Source organism: Clytia hemisphaerica, unplaced genomic scaffold (genome assembly GCF_902728285.1).
Source record: "Clytia hemisphaerica strain Z4C2 unplaced genomic scaffold, Clytia hemisphaerica genome assembly, whole genome shotgun sequence".
Taxonomy (NCBI): domain Eukaryota; kingdom Metazoa; phylum Cnidaria; class Hydrozoa; order Leptothecata; family Clytiidae; genus Clytia; species Clytia hemisphaerica.
This window is the reverse complement of record NW_027103907.1, coordinates 926,725-947,668: the sequence shown is the minus strand read 5'-3', so window position 1 is coordinate 947,668 and position 20,944 is coordinate 926,725. Positions and strand designations below refer to the sequence as shown.

General features: G+C 34.0%; 1 protein-coding gene across 2 annotated transcripts; it reads right to left on the bottom strand.

The window, feature by feature from the left end:
• Nucleotides 1–1,102: 1,102 nt before the first annotated feature.
• Nucleotides 1,103–14,054, bottom strand: LOC136809067 (synaptotagmin-15-like). Of its 2 annotated transcripts, XM_067065644.1 has the most exons (9): nucleotides 13,855–14,054; nucleotides 13,206–13,407; nucleotides 5,295–5,355; nucleotides 4,519–4,593; nucleotides 3,970–4,103; nucleotides 3,278–3,442; nucleotides 2,648–2,872; nucleotides 2,153–2,279; nucleotides 1,103–1,735 (listed from the first exon to the last, which is right to left on the bottom strand). In XM_067065644.1, the coding sequence occupies exons 1-9, from the start codon at nucleotides 14,022–14,024 to the stop codon at nucleotides 1,413–1,415; spliced, it is 1,482 nt and encodes a 493-aa protein (XP_066921745.1). In that variant the 5' UTR covers nucleotides 14,025–14,054; the 3' UTR covers nucleotides 1,103–1,412. The 2 variants fall into 2 exon arrangements, with proteins under 2 accessions (XP_066921745.1, XP_066921746.1); XM_067065645.1 differs by lacking the exons at nucleotides 13,206–13,407; nucleotides 13,855–14,054 and adding an exon at nucleotides 6,371–6,521 and having other exon boundaries at nucleotides 1,336–1,735.
• Nucleotides 14,055–20,944: the final 6,890 nt, after the last annotated feature.

The following is a 20,944-nucleotide window of genomic DNA, read 5'->3' as shown; positions in this document are numbered from 1 at the left end:
AAAATAAATACGTTAAAGTCGATTGATACTTAAAATACTTTCAGTATATAAGTATTTCGTTTACTTTTCTTCTGGTAATTTTTGTTTATCAGCCTAAAGATTTGATAAACTGATTGTTTGGCAACCTTAACAAATAGCTTATCCAAATGAGGAATAAAAAGACAAAAAACCAAAACCAAAACCGAAACCAAAAACACCACAAAGTTTAACATTACAAACGCCATAAAGTAACACACGAATCTTAGCTTAGCTTTACACATCATTACAATCAAATCAATACTATGTCAACGTTGCAAAGTGAATGATGACATAATAACATGAGAAAACGAAGAAAAACATTTCAGTATTCACCTTATATAACTTCCTGTAACAGTGTATTCTTTTCCATTAATTGCTGCTTAATCCACATTATTTTAGAACGCATCTTCTTATTGGTCGACAATCAAGAAGTGATTAAATATGAGCCAATCAGTGATCGTTTTGAAAGGTTGCTTAAAAAAGGGAAACACCAATTATTTCGGATAAAGACTTGATTGTGCCTTGACCGCAATCGTAATTACTTCTAGCGATGAAATTTTTCTCTTTGTTATTGGGTTATTGTAGGAAGCAAAGTCTATACTTTTTTGCGAACAATATTGAGAACAACGAGGTTCTCTTTGTTATGGGGTATTTGTTCGGGGTCGTGCTTTGGCTGAAAAGTGTGCCGAGGTTAGATAAGAAATCCTACCTGGGTCCACGTGACATTACAATAGAATTTCAGTGGTTGACCAATCAGAGGCTTCGCAGGTTTTCAAAAACAATAGCAGCTTTATAGAAAATAGCAGCTTTACAGAAATATTTTTTGCGATACTCACTGTTTTTGCTTGGAAGAGCCTAAAGCGTTACATCTACCCTTCAGGCTTTACAGAAATCTGTGATTCTAGCGAGCAAAGCCTATACTTTTTGCGAACAATCTTTGAGAACAATAAGGTTTGACATTGTCAAAAGTGAGAGCAATGAGGAATAACAATGTGCATGGAGTTTAGTAAGTAGTTTTATAAAACTCCCCAGAAAGGCCTAAAATTTTTTGTAGCTAACATTTGAATTTTTTTGTTAATTTAGGTTTTGTATGATTAAATCTTGTCAACAAAAATTTGAAACTTAAAAGTTGAATCATTTGAAAAAATTATTTACAATAACATCTAGAAAATAATTAAACATATAATATAGAATTAATGGTGATAATGGCGACCTCTTTGTTAATCTTTTGTTGTTTTATCATATTAACGAACTCATTTAGGAAATCTATAGCTCCTCCTTGATTCTGAGGTTACTCACACCTCTGCCTCAGTAATATTGTGGAGAAACTTTTTTATGGCAGCTATATGTAAGACGAAGTAGTGTCTACCAATTAACAGCGTTTACAGAAATCATCATAAAAATAAAATGTGTTGTTCAGATACCTCTTCCAATGGATTAGTAATCATTTTTTCCCATTGGGAAAGTGAACGATCCCCATGTCTCATGTAAGGTCCAATCACTGTTTTGCCAACCAACACTTTATGTCCAATCTTCTTTTTATTATAATGTTTTAAATATAATTGGAATGTAATTGTGGAGTCTTTGAGTTGTGGAGATGTGAGAGGGATAGTGAATTTCTCCTTGAATGTTAATTCAGGTGTGGCGCGTTGTAGAGGTGTTTTGTATGACTTGTATTTGTTATCCAATATGAATACGATCGTCTTGATGAAGAATTCTAAAGAAAGTAAAGAATAAAATGGTTAGTTAAGATAATCAAATAATTTTCACACCCGTATCACAGACCCGGTGGGAAACACCCCCCTCCCCGCCCAAGAAATTTGGCCTAAATTTCGTCCCTGGTGGGAGATATGCTCTACAAGCCTGGCTTAGAAATTGACTATCATAGTGTATCATCGGGGCCATCATCCATATTTGTAAATTTACTATAAAAAATTGCACTCCTTTTTGACCTGGGACAATGAAATTTCTATCCCCATCGTGATTTCAAAAGAAATTTTCATCCCCACTGTGGGAAGGATTTCCACCGAGCATGTTCGAACAGTTTGTATCTCTTCCTGAAAGTACATAGTAGTTTGACGCAAAATTACTTTTTAGTGAAGTCTTTTAACAAATATCTTTAATAAGTCTCTACCTTTTCCGTTGACACCATAAGCTGGACATCTTAAGTTTGTTACGTCACCAATTTTCACATCCAGCCTTTGAGCTGATATACCCCACGACAGTGCGATGTTTACGTTTCCTCTGTTAAATCCTGCAGGCTAGACGAAGGAGAAGAATAAGAATGAAGTTACACCTAGCCCTTTATACGATGTATAATAATATAGTAACCCTAAATCACGACAAATGTCGAAGGTAAAACGGACTGCTCTGAAATTTTTTGCAACCTTTTGAAATTAAAGTCCATTTATACATCCACCACAGCATAAATGAACAGAGCAGAAAAGGAAAGGAAAGGTAATAATAAGTAGTACCAGCGTTTTGACATCACTATAGAGTTTTTAAGGCAAATTCGATGTCAAATCTTACAATCCGTCCTAAGAAGTTTTTGGGAACAGCATCCTAATTTGGATCTGAAAAAACTGTTGCTTTAAACTTAATTCAGTTTTGAGAAACTACGTCAACTCACCTGAGAATAAAAGGTTAGTTTCTTCGAATAACTGTTCATTTTACCCAGGTTTCTTGCATCACGTAACGGAAAAATCACGTGACCGACGGGGTTCTTTACGTGCTTACGTCGATTGTCGTAAACGGTGAGACGTAATGTATGGTCAGTGACGTCAGTCTTTTTGAAATCAACAAGAAGTTCTTGACCGTTACTGACTTCGATTGGCTTCTTTTTGGAATTTAAAACCTTTAAAATTAATAAAGATGGTTATCATAGATTCCTTTAGCTTTATTCATGACTTTGACCAGTAATAATTGGATGAGAATTGTTTGTCTGCTTCCCACTAAAACAATCGATTTTCCAGTTCATCTGACGTTATAACCGAATTATATGTAAAAATTCAAGGCACTGAATTCAGGAACAAAGACTAGAACCTTTGGATACGATATCTACAAGTGTACTTTCTTCTTGGGGATGAAAAATAAACTTCAAAAAAAAAATTTAAAGAAATAACTGATGCTGATAGTGGTAGGATGACACAGAAACGTCGTAAATAACCTTTTTTTTTAATTGTTTTGAAATTAAAAGAAGTAGGATCAACCGCAATTTATGATGAAAATCTAAATGTCAAATTACAAGACTATGTCATACCTCGAGCACTGTGTTTGTCTCACAAACCCAATTACAACCTACAACTGAAGGACTGGGTTTGAGAAAAACTGAAACAGATTTCAATATGAATTTGAGCTTCTCGTCTGTGTCTTTATACATCATTGAAAATTTGACTTCACCAAGACGGAGTTGTGTACCAACTTCCTGGAAGATGAAATATTTTGTAGACATGGAACTGAAAGTCTAGTACAGTTGACTCTCACTGATTCGAACTTGGTCGGGAATATTATTTGTTCGAATTACAGAGAGATTCGAATAATAGAGTCTCGTATTTGTGATTTATCTTGCATAATGTTCGGCAAGAGATACAAAAGAATTTAAAAAATTCTCTACTAATACCTCTCACTATACACTTTAATTATAAGAACCAGTAAACTTACAGAGACTCGGCTGTTCTTACTTTTTTAGTACTTTGAGCTTCAGATTGTTCTTATCCTGTTTTTATTTATAGGGTCTTATTGAGGTATTTCAGGCTTTGTACCCTATTTTTAATTGAGTATTTTCATGATCAGCATTCTTCTTAAATTTTTCTTATAAAAGAAAAAAGTGTAATACTTTTCCTAAATACAAGTGCCATTCTCTCAAAACGTTATATCAACGTCCATAGAACGTCCATTAAAGTGGGATTAATTATTTCAATCCCACCCGACCTTTTTCGAGCAAAAAGTTACCTCTAACTCTTGGACTTCTTCCGTCGATAGATAATGTTTGACGTCGATCGATCCGACGTGTGGTGCGTCGATGTTGTTGTAACTTCCGACACGTGACGTTGTCGGTGATTTTGGGATGATAAAGTCGAAATTATCTGAAACGATTACAGTTTCTTCTTTACAATTGGAACTAATAAAGTTAAAAACCCATAACGCCCAAACAAGTATGGAACAACGTAATATAGTAGTATAATCGGATCTTCTTAACTTTTCATGCTTTAAACTTAAAAATGTTCTTAAAGTAGTCCTATTTTTTAATAATTCGTGAGTATTTTATGCAATTTTTAAGGGATTGATGTTTAAGAGATCGAAAAGCCTTAAAATGTTCTTAGATTTTTCTTTGGCCATCGTAGCCATATGTTCTTATAGAATCTGTTTTTATGAAAAAACGAGTATTAATGTCACATTAGCCAACGCACTATCCTCAGCCCTTCTATCCTATCTTTCTACAGTGACCAACTTAGCTAAAGCATCTTAAGGACTTAGTAAAGTAATGAAATAATAGCGTACCTTTGCGGGTCATCAACGGACTAGCTTTCAAAGAAGCCGTGCTACTGTTCAAGCTGCTCTGTTTGTTTCGTCCATCTAGAAGTAGTAAGAAAAGTATTTTCATCTAAGCGAACACGTTATTCAAGTAAAAATGTTCCTTATCCCTTTGACAGTCAGTTGGTAGGATTCTACTATTTGCTTCCAGTGAGCTGAGCTGGTACAATCCTTGTCCAAAAATACAGGTCTCCAAAGAATTTAGATGTCAGTGAGTTTATGTATTTGCGCTTTTTAGGACGGCGGAGTCACTGACCTTTATATAACCCTGGACCAAACAATATCTGCCATCTTTGATTGGAGTTTTTTTAGAATTGGTACCCAAGGAGAAGCCATTGCAATGTTAAAAATTAACGTCTAACGCCGCTACATCATCAAAAGAATTTGAGGAAAAGTAGACCTAGCGCTCTCGATGCATTTACACCGCTATCGAGTAGTGCCGACATTAGGGTACCAATTTTCAAAAAACTCCGATCAAAGATTTTGCTTGGCTGGGATTGAGAAGCTTTGTCCAGGGTATATAAAGGTCAGTGGGCGGAGTGACTGAAACGATTGGAAAACCTATGTTTTTTCTGATCCGCAAAATCGGGGGCTGTAAAAGTGCTGATTTACTGTTGTTCTCAGTCAGTCAGAGTGTAGATAATCAAAATTTAGCCGTCCGAATTCAGTGCCCAGTAACATTAATAACTTACATACGTTAAATGAGTTTTTACTATAGATTGGTATATGAAAGTTGTAAATACCTTGTGATAAAGTTGAAGCGGCTAATGATTCTTCAGAATTCCATGGCTTCACTTTGAAGAACTACGAAAGGAAATAAATAAAAAAGGATTCAATAAGTGTCAAGTCTTTGATACTACTTGCTACATTTTCCAAAAGATATTGTGAATTTGATGCAAAAACATTTAGATCATATAAATCTGCTAAGAGGGTAGTTAAGACAAACGTTAATACAACTGTACGCTCAAACACAAAGTGGTAACCAGTAATCTAATCGTTTATCCGTAAAAGCTCGGGGTACAGTCAAGCACACTAAGACATTTCAAAGAACCAGAAAAACCGTTCTAGTAATGATTATATGATTAAGTTAAGATATGGAGATTCGAGTTTTATGCATCCCAGCTTTATTCTTTATTCTCATAAAAACAAATTTGAAAACTACAAGAACCTTTTTGACGGTATTTATTGGACTTTTCTTAACTTGGTCACCGAGAAGATAAAATGATGTGTCATCCATTTTAATGTGAAGTTATTTAATAATCCTTTCTTCTTATTGACTGAAATATTTTTGAGGTTGTTACATGGATACTTTAGCTTGAGCTTGTAGCTGCAGGAACCACTTTTTTAACAAAATTCTATATCTATTCTTTCTGTCTGGTTTTCTGTTCTACCATTCTTTATAATTGATATCGATCGACTTTGTCTGTTTTTTATCAAGGGCTTTCAAAATCTTTTTCAGGTGTCTCCGCATTGAGTTTAGAACCCCGAAAGGAACTAGAGTGGAAAATCATACATGGGAAATGAAGCCCTTTATTTCCAATCTAGAGCACTTGACCCCCGAGGTTTTCACATGAACAACGGATTGAAAACAAAATCGCCAGGTTTACCACGTGAAAACAAAGAAAGCGCTAGATTTAATCCGTCATCTCAAAGGTGCTGCAAATCTTAAAGCTTTATTTTTTTCTTGTGAAAGGTCGAAGATTCCTCTCTAGGTCCTTCGAGACTTTAAACTCGATCACGACGGCAAACCAAAGTAGAAATTAATACGAGAGGTTTCAGTGAATTCTATAAATTTTCAAAATTAAACTAGTTTGGTTACCTCCGGGAAGTATTCATCAGTTTCTCGTGGTGACAGTGATAAAGAATGACTATGATTTCTTAAGAGCACGGCTCTACGTGTTGTGGACATAATGAACGCGCGTTATCAGTGTTAAATGATTAAGTATCAAACAAATCAGTTTGTATTCCTTTTTAAAAACTCAATGTGGTTTCCAAAAAAAAATGACCAATAAAAGATCTTTCCTTCTCAGCAACGTCCGCTGTCCGGCATGAAAACATCATCTGTCGAACATCTGATTATGATGAAGTCAGATTTTTATCGTGTGTCAATTTAAAGTTTTCGCTTACTTAATTAGTGAAGTGACATCTACGAGGAAATCAATCTTCAATTAAAATCCCTGCTTTTTAGTTTTTCACATTGGCAAGAGACAAGGATAACTGTAGAGCTTTCCAAAAAAGGACATCTGAAAACTCCACCAAGATGGTTAAACTTTTTAATAAATGTTTTCTAATAGGTTCAAAGCCAATTTAACCTGATATGATAGAATTTGAACTTCATATTCAAACCATAGCGCATGATCAACTTTTTCCAGCTTGGACACGACGTAGTTTTTGATATTCATATAACGTTATATGGACCTTATGGGCGTTAAATGGATATTCGAATAACGTTGTTCGCCGGCTGGTTTGTTATATTGGACAAGAAAGGTAAGACTATATCTATATTTCTTACTCCGTAGAGATTAGAGTAAAGTTATCCTTCCTAGCAATTGTTCCTAGGCTGTTTCAAAGAAATCTAGTTTCTAGCTTTCACTCTAACTGGATTATTCATGTCTTGAAATCTTGCTTAATTCTTTAATCTTACTCGATGGTGACAGTTTTACCGATGTTAACCTGACCTCCATCGCTTTTGCGAGCTATCAAAGATAACTTAACCTTTCAATTTCAACCTGCTACTCACTGAGAAAGGTTATCAAAAATTAAGTCCCCGGTAGTAAAATACCCAAAATTTCCTCCTCTTTTCAACTTTTAATTTCTTCATGCTTTGTGTACTGAAAGCAGATTAATCTATTTGTTGTACTGGACTCTCGCATAGGCGTAGCGAGATACCCTGCAAAATTTATGGATGAGAGCGGTTTTTACGACACTGTAATTATTGTCTTTGTTTTATCAAAAGATAATGAATATATCAAAAACGTCTGCACTCCCTCATAAATTTTGCAGGGTATCTCGCTTCGCCTATGCATATTAACTCTGCCCTTTTATTGTGTAGCCTATTTCATAAGACTCGTATTTTTAGTACATGATATTTTTCTACGTCATTGCATTAATTGATTTTTTATGGTTGAGCTTTCTCTTGCGAATTTAGATTATGCGTTTTACAAAATCAATTTCTCGAATTCCAAATTCAATTGAATGATGACAGAAAATTTAATTCTTTCAACGTCTTTTCGAATTTGTGCTATTTTTGTCTTTACCACAGTATAAGAAAGCCGCGGCTTGAATGATAACATCTGAATTTCTGTTGTTCTATCTCTGTCGTATTTGATGACTATTTGTTGATCAAGAAATCAGTAATGTAGCATCTTTAATGATAAATTTTATTGGTTTGTCATTAATACTCACTTCTCAGTGCGTTTTAGACATTAATGATATGCCCTTGATAATACACTTGCATTATAAAATCATTGTAAAGGAAAGATCAACAATAAGAAATTTAAACAAGCACAAAATGGCTGGGCTGAAAGAACTCAAAAATTAATAAAGTGCCTTGAATGCCTTCACAATATTTCAGTGAAACTATTTTAGAAATCAATGAAAAATTACATCAAGGTAATACTGTGAAAATTTCAAGCCAGCACCTTCAAAATTTATCATTCAAACTGACAGGAAAGTTGTCATCTTGAATATAGTTCTTATAATCTCAATTTTGGCGAAAAACCATTGTTTCCACAAAATACCCCTAAAATATTCCAAAATTAGTTCAAGTGTTCTATTGGGTGCATATTCAAAGATATCTAGCAACAAAAAAACTTTTTGTGAAGGAAAATAAGAGAAAAATTTCAAAAACTATCTACCAATAATAAAATGAGCATCTTGATGTTCTTATAAAGCTCGGAGACAGAGATGGAACAGCAATTAACTGAAAAGATAATGCAGTACATATTCCAGTCGCGGCTTTCTTATACTATGCCTTTACACTGAATAGAAAGTAGCATGTAACAGATGCACGAATCCTATGAAATAGGCTGATATTAATCACCGGTCTTTCCCCAATAGTAATCAACCCCAGTAACTGAAGGTGGATTTCTGATGTGAAATATTCCAGGTAAAGAAATTGAATCAGATTAAATCTCTTCATTTTAACTTCATTTTCTTCTTTATTTTAATATTCACAGTTTACAAGTGAAGAAGTATTGAAGTGAAAAGAATGTGGTGAGTTTTTAATTTAATTTTTTGTTCTTTATTTTTCTTTTTCTTTTCATCTTCTTTTTGTTTCTTTCAAGTTTGTTTGAAGGTGTCAGTTATAGTACTTGTTTCATAATATTTCAACATTTTCGCGAAAAATCTTTTTTTCTTGAGATTAAGAAATAATTTCTTCATCTTTCTTAAATTATGACGTCAGACCGTTGACAGCATCTAAATGTTACAATTATATTGGTACAGTGACGTCAAAGAGTGACACATGATGAAATTACGAAATTTGACCGAAAAATCTTTTGAAAAATTTCAAATTTGCCACCGCAATTTAAATCCAAAAATCATGAAAACTTTAAAATACATAGAAAAGTTATTAGTGACTGTTCTATCAACTATTCTTATAAAAAGCAAATTTTTTTTTGACACAGCAGCTAAAATAACGATTTTATGAACTCTACGTGAAACTTGAAAATTGAGTCTCGTTAGAGCTTCAAGTAGTATTTTTCATAAGAAACCCTAGAGGGCAGGACACTAATCAAGTCGTATAAATATAAAGCATTCTTCAAGGAAGGGCAAGATTATGGGTTTAGTCCTATGACGCGCCTTCACGCTGAAGAAATAAATGAAGAAATGAACCAAAGTTTCACTCTATCGTGTGAAAGATTTCTATTTTTTTGTTTCTATATTTTTAAACTATTTGGATCAATATTTTTTACCTTTTCGCGTCAATAATTTTCAACTTTTCGCGTCAACAATTTCAAACCTTTTGCTTCGTGATTACAAAATCTTAACTTCAATGTTTTTTAATTTTTTTGGTGTTAAGACTTTCTAAGTTTACTTTACAGAGGGCTTGAATAATGCTCAGCAACTAAAAAGCAAGGTCGAGGTATACATTTACTTTTTTGTAACACTTTCATAGTGTTTCTTTTTCTCGAGAAATTAAAAAAAACTTTTGCCTCTCTCACCTTCAATTTTTTATATTATAATATTTGCCCTTCAAATCAAATTTCAGTAGACAAATAAAAAAAGAGCTTAAACTTTTAATTTTTCGTGGTTGGTTTTTCATTAGAATAAACTTCTTGCTCGGAGGAGATTGAAATCCAACAAAAATCAAAATTTTCCTTATAGTACTGTGAAAGTCACTGGATAAATTAATTTAAACCAACCTGATATTAATTTCATACAACACATAATAACCCTCTAAAGACATGCTGTATTCACTCATTTATGCGGGCCTTGGAAAGATAAAAAAAAGTTCTATAATCTCTATTTTTTAGAGCCCATATTTTTCAATTTTCTTTGGATTTCCTCGCAATCATGTCCTTGAAAATGCTTTTGATCATCAATGAAAGGAATTTGAATTTTGTGAGATGCAGATGGTGTTAAAATCCATAAATCGAGTAAGTCTTGCCATTGCGATCCAATGAAGATGAAGAATTCTAAGAAATCGCAATAACCTTGGAAGCTGTATTCAAGGCTTATATTAGATAAAAAAAAATCACCAAAAAACTAGATAGAAGTATAAGCAACTATGTTTCTTCCTTGGAATATTTGTACAGTCATGTGCTGTTCCTAATGTTGGTTGCCAAAAGCTGGGCCTTTATAGACAGAAGATCTGCTTCTGATTTTTTTTGCTTACTTTTGGTCGTAAAATAGATGTTTTTTCGAGACATCTACACTAATCAAGCTGTGAGCACAGAAACTGCGCCAGGTCTGCGCTTGCGATCGAACCTATTTCTCAAGATGTTGCCCTCATAAAGGTCTAAAAGATCAGGTTCAGCAAACGAGATTCGTCACCAGGTATCGGTATCTGAAGGATAAGCACAGCATTTTTCTTACCGTATCTAGTCTCGTCTTCTTGCTTAACATTTCTTCAAACCATGTGAAGTTGGTAGCAACATCCAAAAAAAACCGTGAAAAAAATTTTTAATCTTCAATTCTCCAGTGAACTTCTACATTATTGAAAACAAAAAGTCTTTCTCAACAAAAATAATGACACGTTTGAAATATCTGTACAACTGTTGTTTTCTCACCAACAAATATTTGTAAATCAATTTTACTTTTCTGGAAGCTATAATTAAGCCAATGGAAACTTCGATAATCAGTGACGTTCAGATGATTTGATTTCTACCAATGGCTTTTGGCAAAAAAATAGAAAAGAGTTGAAAACTCGTCTGCAGAATGTGACGAAAAAATCTCTTTGTGACAAGATTTTCGCTGACGAATTTTCTACCGATTAGGTATTAGCTTAGCCTGTTAGACGAAAACCGCTTTTTTATCGCGGTTTAAAACAAAAAACATAAAACATAAAACAAAGAAAAAATTTGGTTTGTGGGAAGGCACTGGCTAGTATTAGCTTTGATTTGACAAAATGTCAAAATAACGTCAATCTGATGTACCCGATCTTTCAGACTACATACGTTTAATTGGACGTTATAGAGACATTGTGTAATTATTGGGATGACGTTGATAATCAAGTCACACACCCTTCAGGACCACCCCGTTGAGATAAAGAATAAGAATACAAAAAACATTTATTGTGAGAAAAATCCTTCCATTTGAAAAAAATACACTGCGAAATAAAATACTTGTTCACCATCCTCGCTTCAGAAATCGATCTCTATAATAACCATAAACCATAAAGGGAGAGTGAGGCAGGGGTGTCAGTTAACAAAGATACACTTTGTTAAAAAATTGGCATCATTTTTGGAATGGCAATTTCCTAAATTACAATTTTCTCGAATTAAGGTCATTGAAGGAATAAGTTGTCTTAAGCGCTAACCGAGTCCCTTTTTAAAGTACGTATAAATATAAAAATCTACTTTTTTATGTCATCCCTTCAATCTTTGCAGAAAACCTACTCCTGATGCAAAAGAAATAGAAATTCTAAATGTTCTTCCATTCTTCCAACGTGCTCTGAGAAGGAGTGCAATAAACAAAAGACCTGGTTTTCAACGGCAAGAAGAATGCACTTCTCCCCAGTGTGGCCCGGCAGTGAAAAAAATCCAAAACTAGAGGTTTATACTATTTGTATGAAAAATTACTTTTCAATTTTTAACAGTTGATTGATGAAAAATATTTTCACTTCAAATTTACTTTCTTTCTGTCTCAGTTACTATGATACCACTTGTCTGAAAAGTAAACCATATCTTTTTTATGAGTTCTTTTTTGGGGGAAAAACTGAAGATTTTCAGTCCAAGCACCTTTCACTTATTGAACAAAAAAACTAGCAAACCATTCTATTTTCATTGACATTTTGTGTTCTTTCCAACGGTAGTTACACGCTTTTTTTATAAGAATATACTATAAGAACATTTCTGATAAAATCGGCCAAAAAATTAAGATTACCAGCATCATGAAATTTGGAAGCTGAACCTAAGAATTTCATTTTAGAGCATTTTACCATTAAATTGCCAAATATTACCCAGCAATGCTGAAACGTTCAACAAAAATGCCAAATATTTACTTGAGTATGTACTACATGGTAGATTTTGGCTAGGATTGGATCCAATCATAAGAATACCGTAAGAATATCTCCGGATGATTTTCCCCAAAAAGTTAAGGATATTTATGCATTGAAAAACACATTCTTATAAAAGAAAGCGTGTACGAGAACTCCGGAAAATTCTTTGTTCCGGAGACATTGTCAAAAATTGGTCCCTCAGTACCCATCCACTTGTGTCGTGGTTAAAAAGAAGGAAAGAATGGTCCTGTCGATATGCGGACGGCAACAAACGGGGAGAACGACTTTTTTCCACAAGTGTTTATACATACGAGTGTAACATCACTACTCTGGATACTGCATCAGGCAAATCTTACTATTGTTAATACCCCTTACATGACATGGGTTGACCCGGGAAAGATAAGCTAAGATTCCGAATACAGAATTGATTGATCTTGCAATTTCATGCTAAAATGTTTTCAGGCCTGTCCATATGTACATATTCTAGTGCTCTAATTTCTTGAGTAAACTAAATGACGGTATGGAAGGCCTTTATCGAGTGGAACTAAGACCAATAGGCTACATCAATTAAGCATGTAAGCGGGCTTAGCATTATACACTAACATACTAAATATGTCGCGTTCTCTCCGTCAATTTGGATTAAAAAAAAACAATAAAACTAACCAATAACAAACACTTGGTGTTTTTGAGTTATTCTCAAGCAGCATCAATAAAGTTAGGTAAAGATTTTTACGCTTTCTGCTAAGATTCGGTGCTTTTACTTCTAAGAAATCAAGACAGAAAGTTCTTTATCTTGAAGCCTTGATGGCGTTATTCTGAATTCAAAATACTAAAAGCTCAAGCAGCTTTACTGGCGCTATGCACTTGTTGAAATCTGACTATTTGACTATTGCCTCTATCATCTTTACTATCGGATTGTGTCAATGACGTTATGGAACGCATTTATCAAGAGTAGCCAAGAGACCCTAGTCTACATAATATCAGCACTTACCTCTCTAGCAGCTTCGATGACGTTGTATGCTTGTTGAAATCGACCATTGCTTCTTTCATCTTCACTATCACCTCTTCTTGATGGTCCTGAATCACTTGCCGTTCTATTGATGCGTTGCTCAAGAAATAGTTTTTGTTGCTCTCGTAATTGTTCAGCTGGACATGTTGATCTCCTGGTAAAGAAGTTCTCGTTTGAAGGTATCCTGGAAAGAAGTAGAGTTAGTTAACGTTATGAACGTCAAGATGATGTTGAATTGGAGTCATAGGCGTAGCGAGCTACCCTGCAAAATTTATGAGGGAGTGCAGACGTTTATGACATATTCATTATCTTTTGATAAAACAAACACAATAATTAGTGTCGTAAAAACCGCTCTCATACATTTTGCAGGGTATCTCGCAACGCCTATGGAAGTTTCTGGACGTTCCCGAAGTGTTTTAAAGTAAAAACCAAAACATCAAAATAATCAATAAAATAATAAAATTATGTATCTTCACCTTTGAAAACGACAATACACCGAAAGGCTTTCGAACAATCAACTTCTTGAGTATTGTGAAATCAGTGAAATCAGTTCTTGGCAATAAACTTCAAAGAGTATTGAAGAATAAAGTTGTCTGGGGGTACCTAGTAGGGGAACGAAAATAACATAAACCTCAACGTGTTCATTGGTAATGAGACTCTTCGATCTTGTTGCTGCAACCTCTCACGATCGAATGGTTTGGATGAGAACGTCACACAACTTGTCCGACGGAATTCCACCTGTCCACATTTGATGATTGGTATGGGGGACGTACTGTCCGGCCGAAGTCGATCTGCTGACATTGTGATTAATTTTTGTTGTAATAATTTTCTTTAAGGAAAGTATAAGAGGTGGTTTTAAGAGAGTTCAACTTCCAGTAGCGTGATGGGTCGAACGAAATCTGGGAAAACAGGGGAGACAACAATTTAGTAATTTGTTATTTTAGCGGCACATTATATGAAAAACAAATACAGGAAGTGGAACGAGCACGAAAATTTTACGATAACTATTTGACTAAAACTCCAATTTTACGGGGTGCCGAACTTAGTGATCGAATAGGCTATTTAGCGTCTTTTATCTTAAACTTCTACCAACCCTAACCATAATACTTAGAAAGTGTTATTTCGTATAAGAAATGCTTTCAGATTGTTTGGATCCCGTTAGAACCACCAATGAAAAAGAAGAACAAGTCAATCAAGGCCCAGCTTTTCGGTAGTAAGAAGAGGACAGATTCCATAAACACAAAAACTTTTAGCCAACATTGCCCCGTTTTACAGACTTTTTCAAATCAAAAACTTGTCTTCACCCAACTAATAACATTTTACAGTGTTTAGCTTTATAAGGTGCAAAAAGTGAAGATATTTCTTTCGTCGCCCAACTGCGAAAATCTTTTCCTAGAATCTTGTCCCCCTCCCCCTAACTTCAAACGGTTCGCCGGAGCCTATATATAACCAAGTCTTCTTTTAAAGCAATGATCAAATAGATCTGATGAAGCTTTTATATAGCAAAGAAAAAAAGGTGATTTGTTAAAGATGTCAAATGCTGTCAGAAGCATATGCTGTATATTACTGTATATTTCTATATTTTAGGATTTTATTTCATCAAATTCAATTGTGAAAGTTGTAATTTCAAAATAATTCAAAACAGTCGTTTTAGAAATTTAGCAATTTCAATTTTTCTGTTTTGCTAATACACAACGTCCCACGTCAATAAGGCTCCATAATATGGAAGAGCTTTATAGGAAAGGGGCTTATGGCCCTTATAACATTCATGATTTACATCTAGCATTAGATAATCGATGTAACAAGGTCATGGTTAGGCTGCTAGCAACCATCCGATTTGCTAAGACATCCGAATCAGCCTTAAATCACAAGCCCCCTACGCAAGCTTTTCAAGGTGTGAATCTTTGACAAAGGGAAAAGGAAAATGTTAATCAAGAAGGATATCATGGAGACAAAATCTTAAATGTACAATTTTAATGAAAAAAAGATAAGTCAAATGGGCACTAAAAGCCCTTAAATATTTTCGAGCCTAATTACCTTATAAAAAGCTATTTCAGTGATGTGCCAGCATAGACTGACTAGTCAATGTAAAGAGTTTGCAAATTGTGAAGTATTCAAAAAGTTGGAAAGCCTGAAAATCGGTCAATATCTTTCTACTCTGTACCAGAGTGTATCTCACGTTTATCGATTCGTGGTACACTCTGTGCGCGTTTTCTGTTTGATAAAAAAATTCCCGTACGGAGACTTCTGCGATGAAGTATGATTTATAAATAGCAACACTTCTCTCATCGTCTCCCCCCTCTCACCAATACTCCATCGCAGCGGTCGGTTTGAAAAATCTCAAATGAGAAAAGACAATGACAATAGACCCACTACGGCAATGAACTTTGAAATAAGCCCTAGATACTGGGTCTGTGCACAGACAAATATCTTTCCCGATACCAATTGTGTGTAGGTGTCTTCAAGTAGATTTATCTACCTATGTTCTTTAGTAATCGATCTGCAAAGCTCCTTTCGACGGCAATACCACAAAAGTCTAAATCACGAAATCTCTAACGTAAAATCTTCAGGCTTGGAATACCCGATCAATGGTATAGAAAAATCAACCCAATAATACTTACCGTTAGATGGCTTTGTAAAAACTGACGGATTGTACGAGATATGTGCAAAAACAATAGCGTGACCAGAATAAATCCAAAAATAACAAAATTACGTAAGTTAGAAGCTTATGAATTTCAAAATATTTTCCTAAAATATATTTTTAAGCAAATACAATTATTTCATCAGAGTAATTGGAAGAAAATCGAAAAGTACAAACTTTGAAATTTCCTTTCTTTTCCTAAGATTCCCATATAGATTTTTTCTGCACCCTTTTAGAAAAATAATGATTTCTTTTTTGACTGAGTACATCATTTTTGAAAATAAAAGAATGAATAAGAAAAGTAAAAAATGAAAATTTTTGGGGTCGTCAATTTTTAATTGGTAGAACTAAGATTTTTCTTTTGAATGAATAAAGTAGATTTTTTGTTTTTACAGTCATTTCCCCTTTTAGCCCATTAGTAGTCAATATATGGCCCAAAAAAGTGAGAATAAGAAACCCCAAGTGAGATGAGAGCTGATAGAAAACTATCACTTTCAAAAAAAATATTTGTTCAAAGTCATTTATGCAGCCAATATTACACCTTTCTCTCTATTGGAAAATTTAACCAGAAAAATCGTCCTCGTAGTAGAAAAAAATACCCTGAATTTTGATCCTACTCGAGTCTTTTCCCCATTTGCAAATCTGATGGAATTAATTTCCACTGTAAACGATTGGGGTTTACCTATAACTTTTGAAGGAATTCTTCAATCTTTATAAATTTGGTATCATTGGAAAGATATTAGTGAGTGGAACAATTTGAAATAAAAAAATCTATAAAAAATTCTGAAAATGAAGATGAAAATGAAGAAGAAATAAATGAAGATCTTTTAGAAAGGTGATATAGTTATCACTTTCACTGAAGTGACTACTTCATTATCGAACGTCATCACTGTGAAAAAATTTCTCAAAAATAATCATTAAGTCAAAAGATATCAAACAAAGTTATAAGCTGATTGACGTCTAAAAACGCTGTTTTCTGCTGTTTTCTGCTGTTTTTTGGGGTCAATCACTCATTAACTTTGTATCATAACTTTATATTGAATAAATATTTTAGTGAAATTTCTTCACAGTGATGACCTCCAAAGATCAAAAAATCTCTCCAGTAAAAATGAAAGCTATAGCACTTCTCTACAAGATCTTCATTTTTTTCTTCTTCATTTTCATCTTCGTTTTTAGAATCTTTTTAAAGACTTTTTTACTTCAAATTATTCCACTCACAGATATCTCTCCAACGATACCAAATTTATAAAGAACAAAGAATTTCTTCAAAGGTTATAGCTAAAAGAAAAAAGAGTGCACACTTATCGTGAATAGACTTTAGCTTAGTTTTCTAGGCTACAGTATAGTGTAGTATTGAAACAAATCTAAAACTTTATCAAAGCCAATACTTCTTCATTATCGTTAAAAACTTCTCACGAAAGAATTGAAACAACGAACACTGTCAAAGACGTTTTTCGAACTATCTTTTCCCTATGGTCCATCCAGCACTGAAACCCATCCCCAGTGGTAAGCGAAAAGCATAAAAGCACCAAATCAGCAAATTTTCTAAGTCTCTTTCCAAATAATTTCATAAGAAGAAGCGATACATAAAAATATGATATTATTTCTCAATACCATACCATGAGGGGGATATTAAAAATTAATTCTTTGTATGCAATGCGATACTTGAAGAATGCTGTTCAAATAAATGAATATGAAAAACGTGATATTTGTAAGGATGGATAATATTCCAAACCTATTGACTCTTCTTTTTAAAGTCTATACTATAAGTATTTTATAACGTGCCTGCAAATGAAAATCTACTGCAAAATTCTCATCTCAGATTACCTTTTAGGATGTAAAATAACCAAAATAATAGGCTCGTCATAAACTAGCACTGATTGGCTTAGATGCTTGAAATCGAGTACTGACGTACATGCACCTGGATTATAACTCCGTGTATATGTTGACTCTCTCTCTAAATCGGATGTTCAAGGCAGGGGTTAAGAATTCTCTTCGAATTAGAGAATGATTAGAATTGTATAGGGAATATTTTATACAATATTTAACTAAGGGGAAAACATTTATATTCGAAGTACAGAATGATTCGAATTAAAGTGCCTCGAATTAGGAAGATTTGAGGGGGGGGGGGTTCATGGTTGGCGGAGGAGCGGAATCGGTCCTTTTTTCGGACGGAGTGGCGGAATTTGGCGAAAATTTAGACGGAATTACGGAAATTGGGTTCTCTGACGGAGACGGAAAATTAGACAATTTTAGTGCGGAAAAACGGAATTTAGCAAAAAAAATTGCGGAATTTCGGAATTGGTAAAAGATATTCAAAATTTGCGGAATTTTCGACAAAAATATTGAATTTCAAAGGAATTTTCGGTGACGGAATTTTGGTTCAATTTAAGACGGTTTGACGGAAATTGGAGAAAAAATCGACGGAATTGCGGAATCGGGTACCCCCTGAAACCCCCCCCCCATTTGATTGTGATATATAAAAATTGAAAATCCAATACCATCAAATGCATCAAAAGAGAAAGATTATCCATTCCATTCTTACTCGAATCATTCATTTCAATCCATCTTGCAAATAATTTTTTCATAGGGATTCTCATTAGCTATTGAGACAGGGATGTTAAATTACACGTGTTTTTATAAAGATGTCAAAAACTTTCAGAGCCTTGCAAGCGAAGACTGAATTTGTTATATTAACTTATTTTCGGCAATTTGTGAGCATTTTAGTCTAATTTCCTTGTTCTGTATCCTCAAACTGCATGTTTCAGAGTATGCAAAGCCTTAAAATGCTGTTAAAATGTTCGAAAGTTTTGGGCCTCGTTGAAGTCTTATATTCTTCCATAAAGACCCTAAAAAGGTGTAGTTGTCCTGCACCATCCTTGAATTTCTAAACAGCAGAGAATACTTTGCATAATGGGCCCCCAGCGGTTTGCGTGAATGCAGAAAAATTCACTTGCGCGAATACGTAAAATTAAAAGAAATTGCGTTAATGGCGTGATAAATTGGAAAACTTTGCGTGAACAAGAATTGCGTATATTGCAAAAAAACATTGAGTGAATGCGTGAATTTGGGAGAAAAAAATTCGTTGAGTAACTGCGTGAATTGAAGGTCCGCTGGGGGCCTCCACCATGCACCACACTCAAAAGAGTATAAGTATGTAATCACTATCCTCCATTATTCCAAACAGCCCACATTATAAACGATCACAAAAATCTTTCGAAGAATTTTCTGCTGCAATTATTTAAAATGTAAATATAAGTGAAATGAAAAAAACGAACGAAGATAAGAGGAATAGACTCATTAGCCATGGCAATCATGAAAAAGTACACAAAAAAGAAAGAAAAAAAGAAATTACAAAAAGAACATAATATATAATGTATAAGAATATGTTACACCTTCTTATAACACCTGCTACCATTTTTTAATATCACCTTTATATGATTCTTTTGTTGTAAGTCATTAGGCGTTTTATTGGGCGTGAAATCTGGCCCAGCAAAGGGTGTTGGCTACCGAGAAAAAAATATTGCGTAATTCCCTAAAGTAAGATAATGAAGAAAACCTTTAGACCGGCCTTTGAGTTTAAAGGGGGGAGCGTACGGAGTTTGCGATTTCCGAAATACCGAATTATTTTGCCAAAATTTCCGTGATTCCGTAGAAAAATACTTGCAATTCCGATACCGATCTTTTAGGTATTTTTTCTCGTTTTGACTAATTTTTCATCAAATTTGATTTTTCATGTATGAATTCCGAAAAAAGCGGATAAAAACTTTATAATACCGAAATTTCGAAGCAAAAATTCATGGATTTCCGATACCGAAACAATTTCAGAATTCTGAAATGCCAAAGGAATTTTGCCTGATTTCCGAAATTCCGTAGAAAAAAGGGTCGATTTCCGCAATACACGGGTTTCGAAATTAAATTTTTGCTTAGCTTTAGCTTTGATCCCATGTAAATTTGCACGAAAAATATCAAGTAAACAGAACAAAAATTGGAGGTGTATCAAGCAATTTTAGCTCATTTTTCCATTTTGACAGACTTTATGGGTCATTATGAAAACAAAAAACATTAAAATAAAAAGTCAATCGTTTAATCATATTTCTTTTATTGAATTTAAAATAAAAAAACATCTTTTGAATGAACACTGGCTTTCAAAAGAGAAGAAAGGAAATCTATCAACCTTTTATAAGGCATTTCCCCTTATCGCTCCTTTTATTTACTTGATTTTTTCTCTCGCGCCAGATTTAATTCGAAACCTGTGTATTCCGAAAAACCGTACCAACTTTAAACTCAGGCATTTTAAGGCCTGTCCAAATTTTCCGTAATTTTTAAACACCAATAGCACTCGCCAAGAGGTGTTCATTCATACCTTTTTGGAAGCGTATTAGGGTGTAGAATATGAAAAGTGCTGTTCGATAATTGTTTTGTTTGCCTAAATAAAGATATATGGATAATTAATGCAAAAAATGTAAAAATGCTGACGTCAGCAAAACTTATTTTTTAAATAACTTTTGATTGGCTTAACTTTAGATGCTGAAATTTTGCAGAATGCAAGAGAATATTGAAAAGCACATTTCGGATTAAAGTTTTTTTTAGAAATTTGATGACGTCAGCAGAAATAAGTGAAAAAAGGATTTTGCAAAAATATGCTGACATCAGCAAAATTTCAAAATATTTTTTGATTTAAAATGTGCCTATTCATAATGTCCTACTTTGTTTAAAATTTCAGCATCTAAAGAAGTCTGGAAGGGGCTAGACAGGAATCTTCGACCTTTCTCAAGAAAGAAAAAAGTGAAGTCTCGAGATTTGTACCACATTTCAAATGAGGGATTGAATCTAGCCCTTTGTTTGTTTATTAGAGACTTATTTTTGGAATTCGGTAATGGATTTTACTTTCAATCTGTGTGAAAATCCCGCGGGTCACGCGTTTTGGATACTCTTAAAAACAGAATGTCAAGCTTTTTTTTAGCCTGGAAATGGCGGAAATTTAAATCGCTGATCTTTAAACTTGGACCATCTTCGAATCTTTGACATGTTAATAAACACATGACATACGTTGAACTTTCAAAGAAATATTCGTTTT

Coding starts and splice junctions, on each gene's coding strand:
- LOC136809067 (XM_067065644.1), bottom strand. CDS start 14,024: ATGTCAGCAGATCGACTTCGGCCGGACAGTACGTCCCCCATACCAATC. Junction 5,356..13,205: donor TCATCGAAGCTGCTAGAGAG/GTAAGTGCTGAT, acceptor TTCCTTTCGTAG/TTCTTCAAAGTGAAGCCATG. Junction 4,104..4,518: donor TCCGTTGATGACCCGCAAAG/GTACGCTATTAT, acceptor TAATCGTTTCAG/ATAATTTCGACTTTATCATC.